The 17,125-nt window shown below is 42.1% G+C and overlaps 1 protein-coding gene across 1 annotated transcript; it reads right to left on the bottom strand.

The window, feature by feature from the left end:
• Window positions 1–220: 220 nt before the first annotated feature.
• Window positions 221–16,636, bottom strand: CPO (carboxypeptidase O). Its single transcript, XM_042993909.1, has 9 exons — window positions 16,631–16,636; window positions 14,373–14,561; window positions 12,208–12,309; window positions 10,633–10,737; window positions 9,478–9,588; window positions 8,258–8,348; window positions 6,393–6,595; window positions 1,443–1,527; window positions 221–577 (listed from the first exon to the last, which is right to left on the bottom strand). The coding sequence occupies exons 1-9, from the start codon at window positions 16,634–16,636 to the stop codon at window positions 315–317; spliced, it is 1,155 nt and encodes a 384-aa protein (XP_042849843.1). The 3' UTR covers window positions 221–314.
• Between the last annotated feature and the right edge of the window lie 489 nt (window positions 16,637–17,125).

Below are 17,125 nucleotides of genomic sequence, written 5' to 3'. Positions count from 1 at the left end.
GGCCCTGAAACTGACCGCAGATGCGTAAGTGAGCGTGGCCAGGATCAGCAGAGCTTCCTCGCTAACCGATAGATTCATGAGCCACTGAACTTTGGTCTGATCGTAGCAGTATTACAGCAACAACTAATACTCTTTTAAAGTAATAAAAATTGATCACCAGCAAAACACACATGAAAATGCAAACGTGATTCGTCTTTATTGAAATGGGAAGTATCTTTGGTTAAATTATTTGATACCTCCTTAACGACAACCAAGCACCATCCCCGCAACCACGTTCTCGTCACTGGGGCTGAGCCGGCGTGGGGAGCATGCACTCAGAGAAGAGACATGAAGGAGAATAGCAGGCCCAGCACCACGGCGGAAGATGCCGCCTTTCCAGCACTGTCCACGCCCCAGTATTTCTCATAGACGTCATCCAGGACCGAGAGCATAGCTGCCATGCTCTCCTCGCAGGTGGCCTGAATCTGAGCTTCTGGCAGAACAAATCCGTATGTACCATTGTCCCGCAGCTCAAACGTGTATGAGAAGGGGATCCCAATGTCCCGAGCCCAGTCTCTTGAAGACCCTGATGTGGCATCTACAAACGAAAGCATGAAGGCAGAGGTAGAAGTTATACTGGGAAAGGACCCGTCTCCATGGCCATTTCAGGGAGGAAAGGCTCGGTGCAGGAAAATGAGTAGACTTGTTCATAGTAAGGATTCATGGGTAGTTGTCTTCTCCCTCTCGTTGAAACGAAGCCCCCGTAAGGGCAGGGATTACATCATGTCTAACTTCTCTGTTCCCTCTCGCCCGTCTCCCAGAGTACCTCGCATCATGCCCGGCACATAGCAGAGGACTAGTTAAGCTTCTCAGCTGAATCAAAAACTAGGAAAACCCAGCATTACATGGCAAGTGAACTGACATATAAAGGAACTGAAGCAAAATGAGCAACAGGGAAAATATTATGCAAATATCATCCAGGTGGTCCTCAGGTGGGTGGGAGATGTGGCAGCTGAGGATGGGGAAAAGCAGTGCATTGTCCTTTTAACTAAATTTTTTATTGTCTTAGATCCTTTCTCCGAGCCCCACCTGCTTTGCTTTCTCAGCCTGATAGGTCCTCTGAGAACTGAATCAACTGACCAAGGGTCACTGGAAAATGTCCTTCCTGTTAACTCCTGTACCTTCTCACTTGCCAGCTCTTTTTAACTGAAGCCAGAGGGAGTTCTGGTATGCGCCAGTATATTAATTTTTTTTTTTCTTTTACCTCACACCTTATCCCTAGAGAGCATAATTCTAGATTGGTACAGATTCCCTTTTATCCTCAGTCATTTTGATTTGTACAACTTCCTGTTGACCTCTGGAGCTCTTCCGTCCTTCTCCTGCCCATCCCACTCCCCAAAGTCCACTGGTTTCTTTTGTTCCTTAGATACTATTGAAGAGGAGAAAAAAAAAAAGCTACTTACATAAAATATCTGCACTCGATCCAACTCTATAATTGGTTCCATGCTTTTCTTTCAATGCATTTGCTGCCTTCTGTCCAACTTGGATCTGTAGGTGGGAAATGCAGAGACAGATATCTGGTGTTAAAAATAAATCCAACAATCCAGAGGGTTTCATATTTTGTCCAAATCCTTTTCCAGAGTTCCAGACCATCTTCCTAACTTCCTATTGGACCTCTATACCTAGGTAGCCTGCTGGTACCTCCGACTCAAAACATTCACACCCAATTTCATCATTCCCCCACTAATAAAGCTATTCTGGTTTCCATATTTCTGATGCCCCATGCTCCTGCAAACACATGTAAAATCTTGCCCTCACCTTTGACTCTCTTTCTTTCAAATGGTTACCAAGTTGCATCTCCAGTGCCATCACCCTATTTCAGTCTCATTACCTCTGAAATGGACTATTGTCATCTTCTAGTAAGTTTCCCTTCCTTTCACCAATCCTTATCCTAACCGATCTCCTCTGGCTTCCAGGTGAACTTCTATAGAGGAGAACTATGATCATGATCTTGCTCAAAAGCCCTACGCTTAGCTGCCCATTGAATTAAGCCCAAGCTTCTCAGTTTCATATTTGAGATTGTAGGCTTATAGAATTTCAGAGCTGGAAGCAACACCCTTCCTCACACCTACCACCATGTTACCTGACTACACGGGAAATCCGTCAGAACCGGATGATTTCTAATGTTCCAACCTTGCTCTCTGCAGACCCTTTTCTGAGATCAGAGCCACCAATACTGAGAGACCAAGTGCATTGGCTATGTTTAGTAGCCTTCTGATAAATCTCCTCACGTACCCTTTCAACAGTCTTCTCTAAGTATTCTCCAGCCCGGACTCCCTAATGTTTCCCCTTAGATTCTACACAAACACCACCCAAATCCTCCTACCCACTCCCTGCCTAGACTGGGATCTACCTTGGCTTTCTTTACCTCTTAGGGCAGCCTGACTGATCTTGCAGATGCATCAGTTCCCCTGACTTCTGACTAGGGATGAGCCTAACTTTAAATCTTGTCTTTTCCTTCCTGGTCCTGTGTTGTCCAGCTGAATCCTAAGGTATGACAGAGTGGCGCTTGGGTAGAGTAGGGATAGGCACAATGAAATTCAAAAGGAAGAGTAAAAAAGGTAGTAAGTCGTGGTGGGTCACATATAGCAGTTGAGAGTAGCATCCTTAGGGCATTTGGGACTTTCTGTGTGTGGTGAAAATAGAAGAAAAAACATTCAACTGAACATATATATTTAAGATTTTCGCATCTTTACTCAATACTGAGAATTCCGTCTTGGGCCATTCACCTTCTCTCTCTCTTCCTGAAAAGAGATTCTACGTCTGGCTTCGTTCCTGGTCTCACGTTGTCCAGAATTGACAGGATGGGTAGTAAGGGCTAAAGACGCACAAGAAATAAAGCTGGTTTTCATCATTAACACTGCAAAGGGGTATAAGAGTTGTCTGTAGAAGAAGAGAAAATGATAAGAAGGAGAAGAAAGTCAGAGAGGGGATTTCTGGAGAGAGAAATTCTGCTAAGGAAATAAAAATGAAAGGCGAAGAGAAAGGATCACGGTAGTTGCTATCCATAGTGAAATGAACAGCCAGGGGAAACAATTTCTGTGATTTACCAACTACAGTTCCTTTCGAAGTTCTTTCAAAGTCCGGTAGAGATACAAATTGCTTTTAATTATTTGTCATTCCTACATGTCTCTGCATTTCTTTGAGTGAAACTACATGCTGACTGGTCCATGTGGGCCTTAACTTTTATTTGGATTATATGGACCAGTTCCAGGCTATATTTTCCTTCCAAATGGCACTTGGATTTTTTTTTTCTTCTGCACTTCACCCCAGATGATGATTTCCCTCTTCTGATTGCCAGCCATTACTTATTTTATCCTACGTAATTCCTTTCCCTCAAATCCTGGCTGTGAACTTCTGATTTTTTTTTTTTTTCAATGATCCCATTAGCAATTCTAATGGGGAAGTCGATAGGAGCAGGAAGAATAACATAGAATAACATATAGGAGAAGCATACAATGGTGGCCCTAGCTTATAGACTTGGTCCTTTCCAAGAAGATAAAATAAAATGCGAAGATTCTGACTTCTATCTTTCGGGGTGGACCTCCTGATTATTCTTCCCTCTCCTTTTGACACTATACCCCGAGGCCATACAGAGCCAATTTCTCCGCTGCCTTCTTCTCAGCCTACAGGAACTTCAGTCAAAATAATAAAAATCCCTTTGCCAGTAGCACATAGTTTACATTTCTAAAGACCTCAAGCCTCCTTCATAACTCCTTCACTGGGCCCAGAGAATTTCCTATAGTCGTATATGCCCAGGCAGACACACAAAAAAAAAGGTTGATGAAGGCCCTGGCATGTGTGTGGGGGGATGGAGCTTGGGATGGAATCTAGCAGTTGAGAAGGAAAGGGTTCAAATGAAAGAATGTCTGCATTTAAAACATTAGAATTTTTACAGCCATTGTAATTTCCAGAGCCATTTAGAACAGGGCTATATATAGTTATGTTTCCCCTACATAGTGATTGCCAAGTTGTCTATCATGCAGTGTAATATTTATCATGATTTCTACAAATTTCTGGTTTTGTAAATATATAGAGATTAATTGCTAGTCTCTGGTCGTTGTAAATAGTACCCAAACTGGAAATCTCCTTAAACAGTTGGCTTGATTCCGTGCCTCTGTGCACTCTATCAAAGCTTACCCTTAGGTTCTTAACCCAAAACCACTGCTAGCTAGCTTCAACAAGGTTGACACAAGGTGGCAAAAATTTCACACTGTCTTTTTTAGAGATGATTGTTCATGCTAACTCTTCAGCTCCTGAGACTGTAAGAGATACGGAATTGAAGCAACCTTTCTCAATTCAATGTCTCAGTTTCTGCCTGTCGTTCTAAAGTGTTCTCGGTAAGTCCCACCTTGGAGTTACCGTCCAGTAGTGGTGATATCTGTGTGACAGGTCTCTCCTGCCCTCTTGCCTCTTCTAGCCTGTGGCCAGAGGGCTCTAACCAGAGAGCCAACAGCACAAGAACCTCTCACCTTTGCATACAAACCTTGCAAAATGGTCACCTAGTATCTGTTTCCCTGAGCCACAAAAGGAACAAAGTTCCCTAAAATTATACCGGGGTTACAGGCTGCTTTTTTATTTTGCTGGTGGAAGGCGTGTCCCATCAAAGATCTATAACAGCCTGTCTTTGGTGGTTCATTTGTGTTTGCCACAGATCCCTTTGAGCAGAAAGTAGACATCTACAACAAATGCCACAGAAACCGGGATATAAAAAGGGTTCTGGGCGTCTCAGCTGAAAGCCCTGTTTCTACAGTTTCCTTTACAGAAGAAATGAGATTTCTAGAGCTCAGGGATAGGAAGAACTAGGACACAGTGGTCTGGGCATCTAAGTTGATAGGAGTTCCTAGAAGCTGCAAGCCGTTTCAGAGCAGAGAGACAGTTATGAAGTGACTAAATGAATGTAGCCTCTGGAGTCTGAAGACATGAGTTCCAGTCCGGACTCTACCAACCACTGCCTGGGTCCCCAGGCCTCTGTGATCGCAATAACAAGTGTTGATGAGCATGTGGGGCAATCGGAACCCTTGCACACTGTTGGTCGGAGTAGAAAATGGTGCAATCCCTATGAGGAACAGTATTTTCCTCATAAAATTAAAAATGATTCATCGATTCATTTGATGATTCATCGATTCCATGTCTGGTTGTATACCCCCAAAACTGAAAGTGGGATCTCAAAAGAATATCTTTGTATACCTATGTTCATAGAGGCATTATCTGCAATAGCCCAAAGGTGGAAGCAATTCAAATATGCAGTGATGTATAAAGAAAATGTGATACGTACACATGATGGAATACTAAGCCTTAAAAAGGTAGGGGATTCTGACATATGACACAACGTGGATGACCCTTGAGCGCATTATGCTACATGAAATGAGCCCGTCACAAAAAGACAGATATCATACGATCCTACTTGTAGGAGGTTATCTAGAGCGGTCAAGCTCCCAGAAAGTGAAAGCAGAACGGTGGTCGACTGGGAGCTGTTTTTAATGGGTAGCGAGTGCCAATTACGCACGACAAAAGAGTTTTCTCGAGATTAGTTGCACAATAATGCAAATACACTTAACACTCCCGAACTGCCCACTTAAAAATGGCGAATTTTAGGTCATTCCAATTTTGTCATAATTAAAAGTCGAAAAAAGAGAATAATGCTTTACAAAAGATACCAAGCATTCCAACAATTCTAAATGTCCTCTCCCTTTACTTTGTGTCTTTTGTCCTCGGGTTCCTGAAAGGGCAAAGACACCTGTCCTTTTCAGCAGTTTTGCCGGGTGCTCGGGTAAACACAGCTTCAGAAGAGCCAGGTGAGACAAAGTGCAGTTTCCCTGCCCGGCTTGGGCCTCACGGGCGCTCCCCCTTACAGACATTCCTAGGCAAATACTAGAAGCAGAGCTTAGAAGAAAATAAAGCATTGTGTTTAGCAGAGAAGAGAGCAGATATTATTTAGCCATGTTATTTTAGATATGCCATATTCCACTAACAGCTGGCAAGTTCTTTAAAGCACGGTTCAAAAGCTATAATTGCTGAACGGAGCTTCAAGAGAATTTACAGAAATGAAAGCACATTCCTGCAGATTATTAACATAATCGTCTCATTTATATTATAGACGAATACCTAAGATGTCTCCCAACTTGACACTTTGTGAAACAGGTAGTTAATTAATGTAGGTAAAGCAGCATTTAACCTGAAGCCTTCCCAGCAGGCGTCTGGCAAGGTGTAAAAAGCAGACGAAAGAAAATAAGGAAGAGCGGGGAGAACAAAAGCGGGGCTGGAGCCAAAATCTCGAAAATGGAAACCGAGGAAAGGAAGGCAGGGGTCCCATGGAGGCTTTTGTTAAGACTCTGCTGCTGTGGGCTTACCAGCTCCTCGTGGTTACTGGACTTATTTTTAGTGTAGCCATAAGGAGTGAGAATGAGCTGCCCAAAAGAGTGCATGGTCAGGAAGCACACGATGTTGTCCTTCTTGCTCTCTATAAAGCTGGAGACAGCTTTTGTCTCTGGTTCCGATACCGGTCCTGTCCCGCAGAACGTTATATCTTGGCAGTTTCTAGATGCGCCGATGCCTGGAATATACGGGACACCACGGGAAGGTCAACATGATGCCAGTTGAGAACTGAGGACAAGGAGTCACCCTTGCTCGGGGCAACCCGTGGGTGGAATCAGGGTTTTTCCTGGCTTGTCGAAGTTAGTTCCCGTTAAATTCGCGAACAAGGATGGTCACTCAAGGAGGAACTCAGAAAGGCAGGAGGGCTGACCTTCAGACTTAGAGACAAACTCCACGCTTCCATGGGCTGCAGAGGGCGATGCAAAATGAAATGGCATTCCTTTTACTTAAATCTGTGCGGGGCCCTGAAACAGACGTTTGGGAACCAGCTCGTGGGTTCCTAGGTCAGGCTCTGCCATAGCCTTATTGGCCTAAGTCTCTTTCACTGACTTTCTGGCTTCCATATCATGAGAGTTATTTTGCAAGGACGCAGTAGCCTGTTCTCACTGATAGTATAAGGACCATCAGCCGCACACCTTGTACGCACTGGGCACTGTGGTTGGCTCCTCCTCTGTGGAAACTGATCAAATCTCCACAACAATCTACCGATTGGATGGTATGACTACGGGCCACATCTTATTATTTTATTTTATTTTATTTTATTTTATTTTAGCTTAGTTTAGCTTAATTTAGCTTAGTTTAGCTTAGTTTAGTTTAATTAATTAATGAATTTATTTTGAGAGAGAGAGAGAGAGAGAGAGAAGAGGAGGGGAGGGGCAGAGAGAGAGAGAGAGAGAGAAGGAGAGAGAGAGAATCTTAAGCAGGCTCCACACTGTCAGTGCAGAGCTCGACTTGGGGGTTTTGCATCTCAGGAGCCATGAGACCCTGACCTGAGCCGAAATCAAGAGTTGGATGCTTAACCAACGGAGCCACCCGGGCGCCCCCCCAGGCCACATGTTAAATAAGAGAAAACTAAAGCAGAGAAAGATGAAGCAATTTTTCCAAGACCATACAGCTGTCAACCCTTATCATCTGGTTTTTAACCAGACTGCTCTGAACTATTTTTTTACCTCTTTATTTGCTTCTGATTCCTTGGGCATGTTGAGATTCAGAAACATGAAAATGCTTTAAGAAAGAAATGTTTGCCTTATTTACTTCTGCCTCCCTGCTATAAAAATAATCTACACGGATAATTCTCTGACTTTTCTTTTCTTTACGGTAATTCGTATATTTAAAAATAAGGTGTGGGGCACCTGGGTGGCTCAGTTGGTTAAGTGTCCGACTCTTGATTTCGGCTCAAGTCATGATCCCGTGGTTCATGAGATCGAGCCCAGCATTGGTTTCCATGTTAATGGTGTGTAGCCTATTTGGGATTCTCTCTCTCTCTCTCTCTCTCCCTTTCTCTCTCTCTCTTTCCCTCTCTCAAAATAAATCAACTTAAAAAAAAAAGAATTGAAGTTTTAAAAAATAAGGTGATAGATTTCAAACATATTCACTTGATCTAGGTTTTCTTTGCCCTTGTTTACCCCATCCCACTTGATGAGAGTCCTGCATTTGAGTGTTGCTGGTTCTTACTATATAGATGTCATTCCTTAGAACAAAAACACTGGTCAAGAAGTCCAGAGAGTTGTGCAAAATTAGCTGTCTACTTCTGTAAATTATATCTCTAGTAGTTCACCTCGGTCCTAGCTTCTCCTCTCTGTTTTTTGTTCAGCAGGTCATCTACTAAACATGTACTTACTACACCACGATACATTGAAATTTCGATTGAGATCTGTCCCAAAACATGTGCCATTATTGTGTGATGAACGGGATTTCCTCCAAAGCCGATCCTGTAACAGAGGAACATAGAAATGCTGCTGTTCTAAGGTCTCATAAATCACAGTGTTGGTAATGATTGGGTGGCTCTCAAACATAAAAATATTCTCTAGGATTGTCTGGAAAAACTTGCCTTTAACATAATGAAGCTTGTGCATGTAATTTTTAGTCTCACAGAGGGGCCAGCAACCCCCAATAACAGAAACATCTGTACAATCCAAGCGTACCTACATGTAAACCATCAAATTGGAGGGAGTATGGCCTTTTCCTCATGAGCAGATGAGCAGTGCCTGGTGGACGTGATCTGCTTAATCAGGGATAGCTTCAGAGAGTCATTTTTTATGTCCGAGTGATACAGGATGAAAGGTAAATAGCTTGGCAGATGGAAAAGGGCTGTTCCAGGTGTATCAGTGATGGTCTCTGCACATTTCTGGAAGCAAAAGACTGATGAGCAGAGATGAAGATAAAGACAAGTTTCTCCAGACAAGCTCAGAGGAAAGAATTTGATTCACACCCACGCCGAAAGGCTATTGCAGAGAAAGGGGGTCCCAGGAACAGCTTTTGGAGGAGCAAAGGGGGAGAGGGAGGAATGGATACTCTTTAGAAACAGGGCTTCTTGTTTGTGGAGTGATATGCTTTAGTGAGATTTTAAAGAGGAAGCTTTTCTACTAACTAAAAACCTTATGAGATATTGGTTCCCTGTGTGAATGATCACAATGAAAAATGAAAGTTGGGTTAGAGTTTATATATCATTTGTGCCCCTCATGCTTCAAAACTAGGTGGATACTAGGCAGCATATGAATCTTATACCAATCTGGCAAGCAATCCCCAAACTTTAAGGAGGTGGAGTTGGAGTTGGAGAAACGTTAACTCTGGCTGGAAAACTGGGAATACGTTAAAAACAAACAAACATAAAAATATGTGTTGGATTTCAACTGTAAAAAGACCTCAGCTCTCTCAATCCTAAACCTGATGTAGATTGTTGGCTTAACATTATTGAGTTGATTTTTATTCCAAATGGGGTTTCTTTCTTTCCATGGCCACAAAACATGTTGGTCGCTCCGACGACTAAGGTCAGAAAAACGAACCTGAGTCAAGATCTAGTTCGTGAACTTATTCCAGAACCAGACTCGACATACTCACAGTTGTCCAAGTGTAGATATAACCATCTATGTTCAGAACGGGAAGCACATAAAAGTCCAGGTTTCTAAGCAACTTTTTTATCCTTGAGTCGTCTTTATAGTTTTGTAGAATCTGAAAATTTAAGAGAGAAACATTTGGAATGCTCCTGGGAAGAGATATTTTCTTTCAATTTTCTAACAATCTCAACTTAATTACAAGAGGTGATTGTACATGGAACTTCTACCCTTCTACCCTCCAGCCTGCCTCAGTTGTCCTGTTTGTTATGGTAGTGGTTCTCAAGCTTTATTGTGCATCAGAATCACCTGGAGGGTTTGTTAAAATATACACATCCTGGCTCTCTTCCCTCATTTCCATCCCCTACCCCTAATTCCCTAGGTCTAATGTGGTAAGAATTTGCATTTCTAACAAGTTCCCAGTTATGTTGATGCTGTTGATCTAGGAACCGCACTTTGAGAACTACTCTTTGTAGGTATCTTTCTGTTGGTTTCTCAAGACTTATAGGGTCCAGCTAATAGGTAACAATTCACTGAGCGAGGTATTTTCCACATGCTAAATCTCTCCATCCATACAACAGACCCCCCTGAAGAAGCCACTCCATGCTCCTTCTGCTGGTGAAAAAGTAGGGATCCTAGTGTTAGAAAAATTGCCCAAAATTATTTGAAAAAGACAGCACCAGGCTTTACTCATCTCTGACTTCCAAGGTGTATTGTCATATACACTTAGGTATGTTAACCTTCCAGTAAAAATTATTTAGGATCCACTAAAAAGAGATCAGAATACTTAACCCAGTTTTCAGTAAAGCTACTTATACATTCCATGTTCCTTGGAGTGAAGGAGTAATTCATGCCTACATGTGAAAGAAGCATGCTTTCTAAATAGCTGTTGTGACAGGTATTTTGTTGGGTGGTTAACCATTATAAGAAAACTAAAGAGGGACGCCTGGGTAGTTCAGTCATTTGAGCAGCCAACTTCAGCTCAGGTCATGATCTCATAGTTTGTGAGTTTAAGACCTGTGTCTGGCTCTGTGATGACAACTCAGAGCCTGGAGCCTGCTTTGGATTCTGTGTCTCCCTCTCTCTCTGGCCCTCCCCCCCCCAAAAAAATAAATAAGCATAAAAATAGAAAAGGAAAGAAAAGGAAGCTAAAGACACTTACTTCTTTCACAAACCATTGGCAAAAAGCTGGGGCAATCCATTCCCTGGCATGAATTCCACAGTCCATCCAAATGATCTTCTTGGGATTATTGGATGGTTGACTGATCTGGAGGGACATTCATGCTCTGTTACCAAACAATTGCTTATAATCATAAGCCACTGTGCAAAGTTATCAGGGTTTTTTTATTCCCCCACAGGTCCCTTTCTTCCTCAACTCTGTGGTTCCAAGCACGAGGCAGGGATGATGGCAGAGACATTTACCAATATGACCCTTTCCATGGCTGCTCTTGTTCTCCTGCTAGGTACCTTGGCTGCTATTCTTAAGACCATATTCTGACTCCCCGTGTCCCCCACCCAAAGCCTGGCCTTCCCTTCACCCCTATTTCCTAATTATAAATAAAGGCAGAAACCCCCAAGTTATAAACCAGGAGACCAAGTCTTTATAAACCTTATAAAGGCTTACCACATAGGATTCACTCAGAGTGGTAAAGTACCTACAAGAAGTAAGGTTCAAGTAGTTAAAAATGAATCCGGGTCTTCATTTAAACTTCTTGGAACTGTTGGGGTGCCTGGGTGCCTCAGTCGGTTAAGCACCCGACTTCGGCTCAGGTCATGATCTCATGGTCAGTGAGTTCGAGCGCCGTGTCGGACTCTGTGCTGACAGCTTGGAGCCTGCTTCAGATCCTGTGTCTCCCTCTCTCTCTGACCCTCCCCCATTCATGCTCTGTCTCTCTCTGTCTCAAAAATAAATACTTTAAAAAATTTTTTTAACTTCTTGAAACTGTGAATGGATCCAAATACATAACCTCCTGCAATATCTACTAAATTCATTAACTTCCCCTATTCCTTAGAGACTTTTCCAATCCCAGTCAACCAAATCTTCTTTCCTTTCTCCCTGTGCCATTCTTGTACATCAGTTCAGCCTTAGAGGGGTGGGGTGAGTGGGGATTAACCTGGCAAGTGTGGATTCCCTTTGATGGAAAAGAGGTTGTGAACACTCCCAAGTTTGTAACAGTCATATCTGTTTTGAATGTAAATGGCCTAGACTCTAGTCATTGAAAGCCTTTGGAAGAGGTTGATCAAGAGTCTCCCTCTTTATCAATGAGAAATTTACAAATTGAGATAAATACAAGACTGGATTCATCATATTCAAGGAACCTTTTCCCTCTAACCTCACCCATTTTCAAAACTGCCAGCATATTTCCTAATCCACCTTTTATCTTAACTCTCTTTTATAATTACTCCTTTTATGAGTGCGTGTATTTGACGATTAGTTTCTTTTTATTGCTTCCTTATTCTTTAAAATATGCCCCAGGCAGAGGATATTTACCCATCTTTTTTGGCTGACTTAGCTCAGAGTTTGATGGCCTATTGAAAATCAGGTAGGTAGTGAATGAGCCAATCATTCACTCAATTCCTGAGTAAATTCTATTTCAGAGCCAATACAACTTATTTTTTTGTAGTTATAGATAACTCTCAAATTTGGGAATGTGCTTTGTAAATTAATATGTCTACAATAAGTGGTAATAGGGCAGTGAACCAAGGAATTAAGGTAATTCTCAGCCTTCTCACTCACCTTCAAATAATACATGGGCCGGGTCTCATAGGTCATTCCCAAGAAATGCTGTGTCACGACTTCTGCGTACTTCTCACTTATCTGGATCATCCACTGATAGATCTGAAACAGTCAGGAAGGACTGCGGATATCAATAAGAAAATCGTTTGCTTGCCTCTAATTAAGATAACTGCTTCTCTCATTAAGAAACTGAACTCTGGACTATTTGTTCTACATTACAACGACTGTGTGCTAAACACACTACAAGACTCAACCAATAAAGTATCACTGACTGCCTCCCATTTTCTTTAAAGATCTACTCTGCCACCCAATCTTAGAACACCTTATTGAACTTTACAAATAAATTATTGAGAATTCATAGTTTCAATAATCCACTGATAACAGGGAATATCAGAACATCATACTGGGGCAACTGGGTGGGGTGGCTCAGCCAGTTAAGCCACTGACTTCGGCTCAGGTCGTGATCTCACAGTTCATGGGTTTGAGCTCTGTGTTGGGCTCTGTGCTGTCAGCTCAGAACCTGGAGCCTGCTTCAGATTCTGTGTCTCCCTCTCTCTGCCCCTCACCCACTCATACTCTGTCTTTCTCTCTCTCTCAAAGACGAATAAACATTAAAAAAAATTTTAAAGAAACATTGTACAATAACACGTCCTTCAAATGGTCACACACCTCTAGGCTTCCATGTGGTACCCAATCATGCCAGAAGTTTCAGTCAGGCTTTTGGGGGATCTTTTGGGATCCCAGCAATATCCTTTGCTAATGCCCATGGATCCAAGATTAGAGAGGAGCTGGATATGCCCTTTACAGAACATGCCAATAGAAGTTCCTCAATCAATCCCAACTCAATCATTTTGATTCATGTGAGGAGACCTGAATGGATGTTGATTTAATTAAAAGTCTTATACCATGCTTGGAAAAGCAGGGTCTTATACCTTCACCTGTATGTCAGTACTATGGGATTCTATAATGGTGAATGGAATAAGGGAATTCATAAACATAAAATATATTAGGATAGTCATTATCCTATTGAGTGTGGGGCAGTCCCACACTCAATATCTGTATAGTTGAAACATCTGTTCCGTAAGAGTTATGGTAAATAGCAATAATTACTTTGGGATAACAAATATTCTATTCAAAGAATTTGTATCTCGATTGAGATACATGGAATATCTGTAGATAAAATTCATTATTATAACACTAGTAATAGGTCAGTGGGGTTTTTTCAACTCAGTTCTGTTGACTGAAGAGAACAACAGCTTATCACGTGGGTATTATGCATGCTTCTTGATGGCACTGAGACAGATGAAGGTGTCTTAAGCCGTGGGAGGGCTACAAATAACAGCACAGCAGGAGCATTTATTTCTTTATTGTTTAATTTTTTTAATGTTTATTTATTTTTGAGAAAGAGAGAGACAGAGTGTGAGTGGGGGAGGGACAGAGAGAGAGAGAGACACAGGATCCGAAGCAGACTCCAGGCTCTGAGCTGTCCTCACACAGCCCAATGTGGGGCTCGAACCCATGAACTCTGAGATCATGACTTGAGCTGAAGTCAGACGCTTAACCGACTGAGCCACCCAGGCGCCCCCCCTTCATCATTTAATCAGATGTAGTATAGTGTATTCCATTCACTCTCACAGAAAAGCTGCAAGATAGGTACTGATTTCCTGTTTCGCAGACGAGGAAACTGAGGATCAAGGAGGTTAAATGTTTCGGTCAAGGTCACAGAGCAAGCGGCCAAGGCAGGTGTGACCTTTCCTGATACCAGAGCATAATCTTTCCAGGGGCCTTACTGTGCCTTCTTCAAATTTTTAGAATCTTTACTGCTTGAGGGTGATTGTTACAGAAGAATGTGTAAACTTGTTCCTGCATTCTTTGAAAAAAAATTCTGGAAATTATTAATAGACCCCCCCAAATGCTGAGAGAATTCATGATAAAGCCTATTTGGAAAGCCACTTGGGCATTTATATAAAAATTTAGATGTGCTTATCCTTTAACCCAGAGATTCTATTTCTAGAAAATTTATACTTCGAAAAAAGCTTGGCGTAAAGTCACAAATATGTCTATAGAGTAGCTAATTCTTTCCTGTATCCAGTTTCAAAAACAACAACATCTTAGTAGCAATACAAATATTTCTTTAAAAAAATTTTCCCTGTGTCCTTGCTTACCTCCTCCATGGGGTGATATCTGGTATAGGAATAGGCGTCCAGGCCTCTCCTCTGGCTCACTGTCTCTTCCACAACCTCTCGTCTGTGTTGTGCTAGGGATCTGCAGAAGAAAGCCAGGCTGAAAGCAGGGAAGAAACTCGGATGTCCTGAACAGTGAAAAGCTGATAAAAAGGTGGTCAGAAGCGATGGGAACAGGATTTGAAGGAGAGAAATTCAATGTTAGCGTCTTCTCGCTGTGACTTACTGACTGTGAGACCTTGGGCAACAATTGAGTCTCTCCAAGCTGTAATTTCTTCACCAGTTGGGTGAGGGGAGGACAGCCACTCCAATCTTGCAAGGAAGCTGAGATAATTCAGTAAGATGTTGTAGACGAACATACTTTTCAACTTGTAAAAGAAGTAACAGCTATGATTTATTGAACTGAAACTTATCATGAGACACTCAAGCAATTTTTTTTATTTTTTTTAATGTTTATTTTATTTCTGAGAGAGAGAGAGAGAGAAAGAGAGACGGCAGCAGGGGAGGGGCAGAGAGAGAGGGGAGACACAGAATCCGAAGCAGGCTCCAGGTTCTGAGCTGTCAGCACAGAGCCCGACACGGGTTTCGAACTCAAGAACCATGAGATCATGACCTGAGCCAAAGTCGGGCGCTTAACAGACTGAGTCACCCAGGGAGACACTCAAGCAATTTAAATCTCCTTCACTTCTCTTGACCACTCTGGGATAGGTACTCATAGTATCCCCATTTCAGAGATGAAGAAATTGAGTCACAGGGAAAGTGTTGGGATTGACGATAACTGACAGCCTGATTGAAGAGCCTGCAGTATTCTTTAAATTATTTTTAAAATGTTTTTGAAGTATGATTAACATACAGTGTTACATTAGTTTCTGTTATACAATATGGTGATTCAACAATTCTATACATTTCTCAGTACCTATCATGGTAAGTGCACTCATAATCCCTTTACCTATTTCACCCATATCCCCATTCACCTCCCCTCTGGCGGCCATCAGTTTGTTCTTTGAATTTAATAGTTTGGTTTTTCTGTTAGTCTCTTTTTTTCTTTGTTCGTTTGATTTGTTTCTTAAATTCTACATATGAGTGAAATCATGTGGTATTTGTCTTTCTCTGTCTGACTTATTTCATTTAGCATTACGCCCTCTAGGTTCATCCAGGTTGTTGCACACAGTAAGATCTCATTCTTTTTTACGGCTGAGGACTATTCAACACATGCATTATAATAGGAGAAGATAGGCTAAAATAGGCAGAGAGGAAAGGATTAGGATCTGAGTTCCCGGTGGGGTGGGGGGACACATATTTTGCAACAATGCTGGGAGTGTCTGACCACAGCAAACCCCCTCAAGGCTTAAGGTTCCTCTTAAGAATATAACAGACACCCCCCCCCCCACTCTGATTTCCCTCAGGAATTTGACAAAAGACCTAGGTTCCGCCAGAAACCACCCCTCATACAATGGAAACTAGCCAATCAGGGACGGAGAACTCAGCACCTAGCCAACAAGGGTAGAACCTGAGAAGGAACAAGGGAGAAGTGAAGGGGAGGGGGAGGGCTGACCAGAACCTTATAAAACAAGGACCCTTCCCTATAGTCCTGGGGCATTCACTTCTGAATGTCCCTTCTCTGTAAAGAGAGCTTTCCTACTATTCTTCCTTTCTAATCTTATACTCTGATAAACTTTTGCCTGCTGCTCATTTTGTGTCCACCTCTTCATTCTTTGAAGTGGCAAGACAACAAATCCCGGGTATTGTGGTAAAAAAAATCCTCCAACAGTATTGTTTACTTATAATACTCCATTATATAGATACATATATAATGCGTGCATATATATACACACACATACACACATATATATATCCACCCCCCCCACACACACACATATCAATAACCCACATCACAGTGGAACATTTGTTATATTCAATGAACCAACATCAACAGACACATCTTTATTTTTCAAAGTCCATAGTTTACATTAGGGTTTACCCTTGGTGTTATACATTCTATGGATTTAAACAACTGTATGATGAACTGTATCCACCATTGTAGTATCATAGAGTCTTACTGTCCTAAAAATCCTCTGTGCTGTCAATCCCTGTCCCCCATCCCCCAACCACTGGCAAACACTGATACCTTTACGGTCTTCATTGTTTTGCCCTTTCCAGAATGTCACAGAACTGGAATTACACAGGGTGTAGCCTTTCAGACCGACTTCTTTCACTTTAGTAACATGCATTTAACTTACCGCCATGTTTGTTCATGGCTTGATAGCTCATTTCTTTTTAGCGTTGTCTCACATTTCATTGTCTGGAATTACCACAGTTCATGTATCCATTCACCTACCAAAGGACATCTTAATTGCTTAACTGGCACTCATGAACAAAAATATCACAAACATCTGTGTGCAGGGCTTTGTGTGGACGTAATTGCCAATTCATTTGGGTAAATCCCAAGACACATGATTATTGGGTCATACGGTTAAGAGTATGTTTAGTTCTGTAAGAAATTACCAAATTGTCTTCCAAAGTGGCTCTCCCAGCCTGTGTTTCCACCAGCAATGTCTGAGAGTTCCTGTTGCTCAACCTTCTTCACCAGCATTCGGTGTTGTCACTGTTCAGGATTTCGCCCATTCTAAGTATGTAGTGATATCTCATTGCTTCCACTTCCCCAATAACATGATGTTGAGCATCTTTTTGTACCCTCACTTGCCATCAGTAGATCTTCTTTGGTGAGGTATATG

This window comes from Panthera tigris, chromosome C1, assembly GCF_018350195.1.
Source record: "Panthera tigris isolate Pti1 chromosome C1, P.tigris_Pti1_mat1.1, whole genome shotgun sequence".
NCBI lineage: Eukaryota > Metazoa > Chordata > Mammalia > Carnivora > Felidae > Panthera > Panthera tigris.
This window is presented reverse-complemented; position numbering and strand designations above follow the sequence as displayed.

Bases quoted from the DNA above. Each gene is read 5' to 3' on its own strand.
- CPO (XM_042993909.1), bottom strand. The intron at 6,596-8,257 runs GTAAGTACATGT...CGTATATTCCAG, and splicing joins TTTCAATGTATCGTGGTGTA to GCATCGGCGCATCTAGAAAC. The intron at 1,528-6,392 runs GTAAGCCCACAG...TCCCACCTACAG, and splicing joins CCAGTAACCACGAGGAGCTG to ATCCAAGTTGGACAGAAGGC.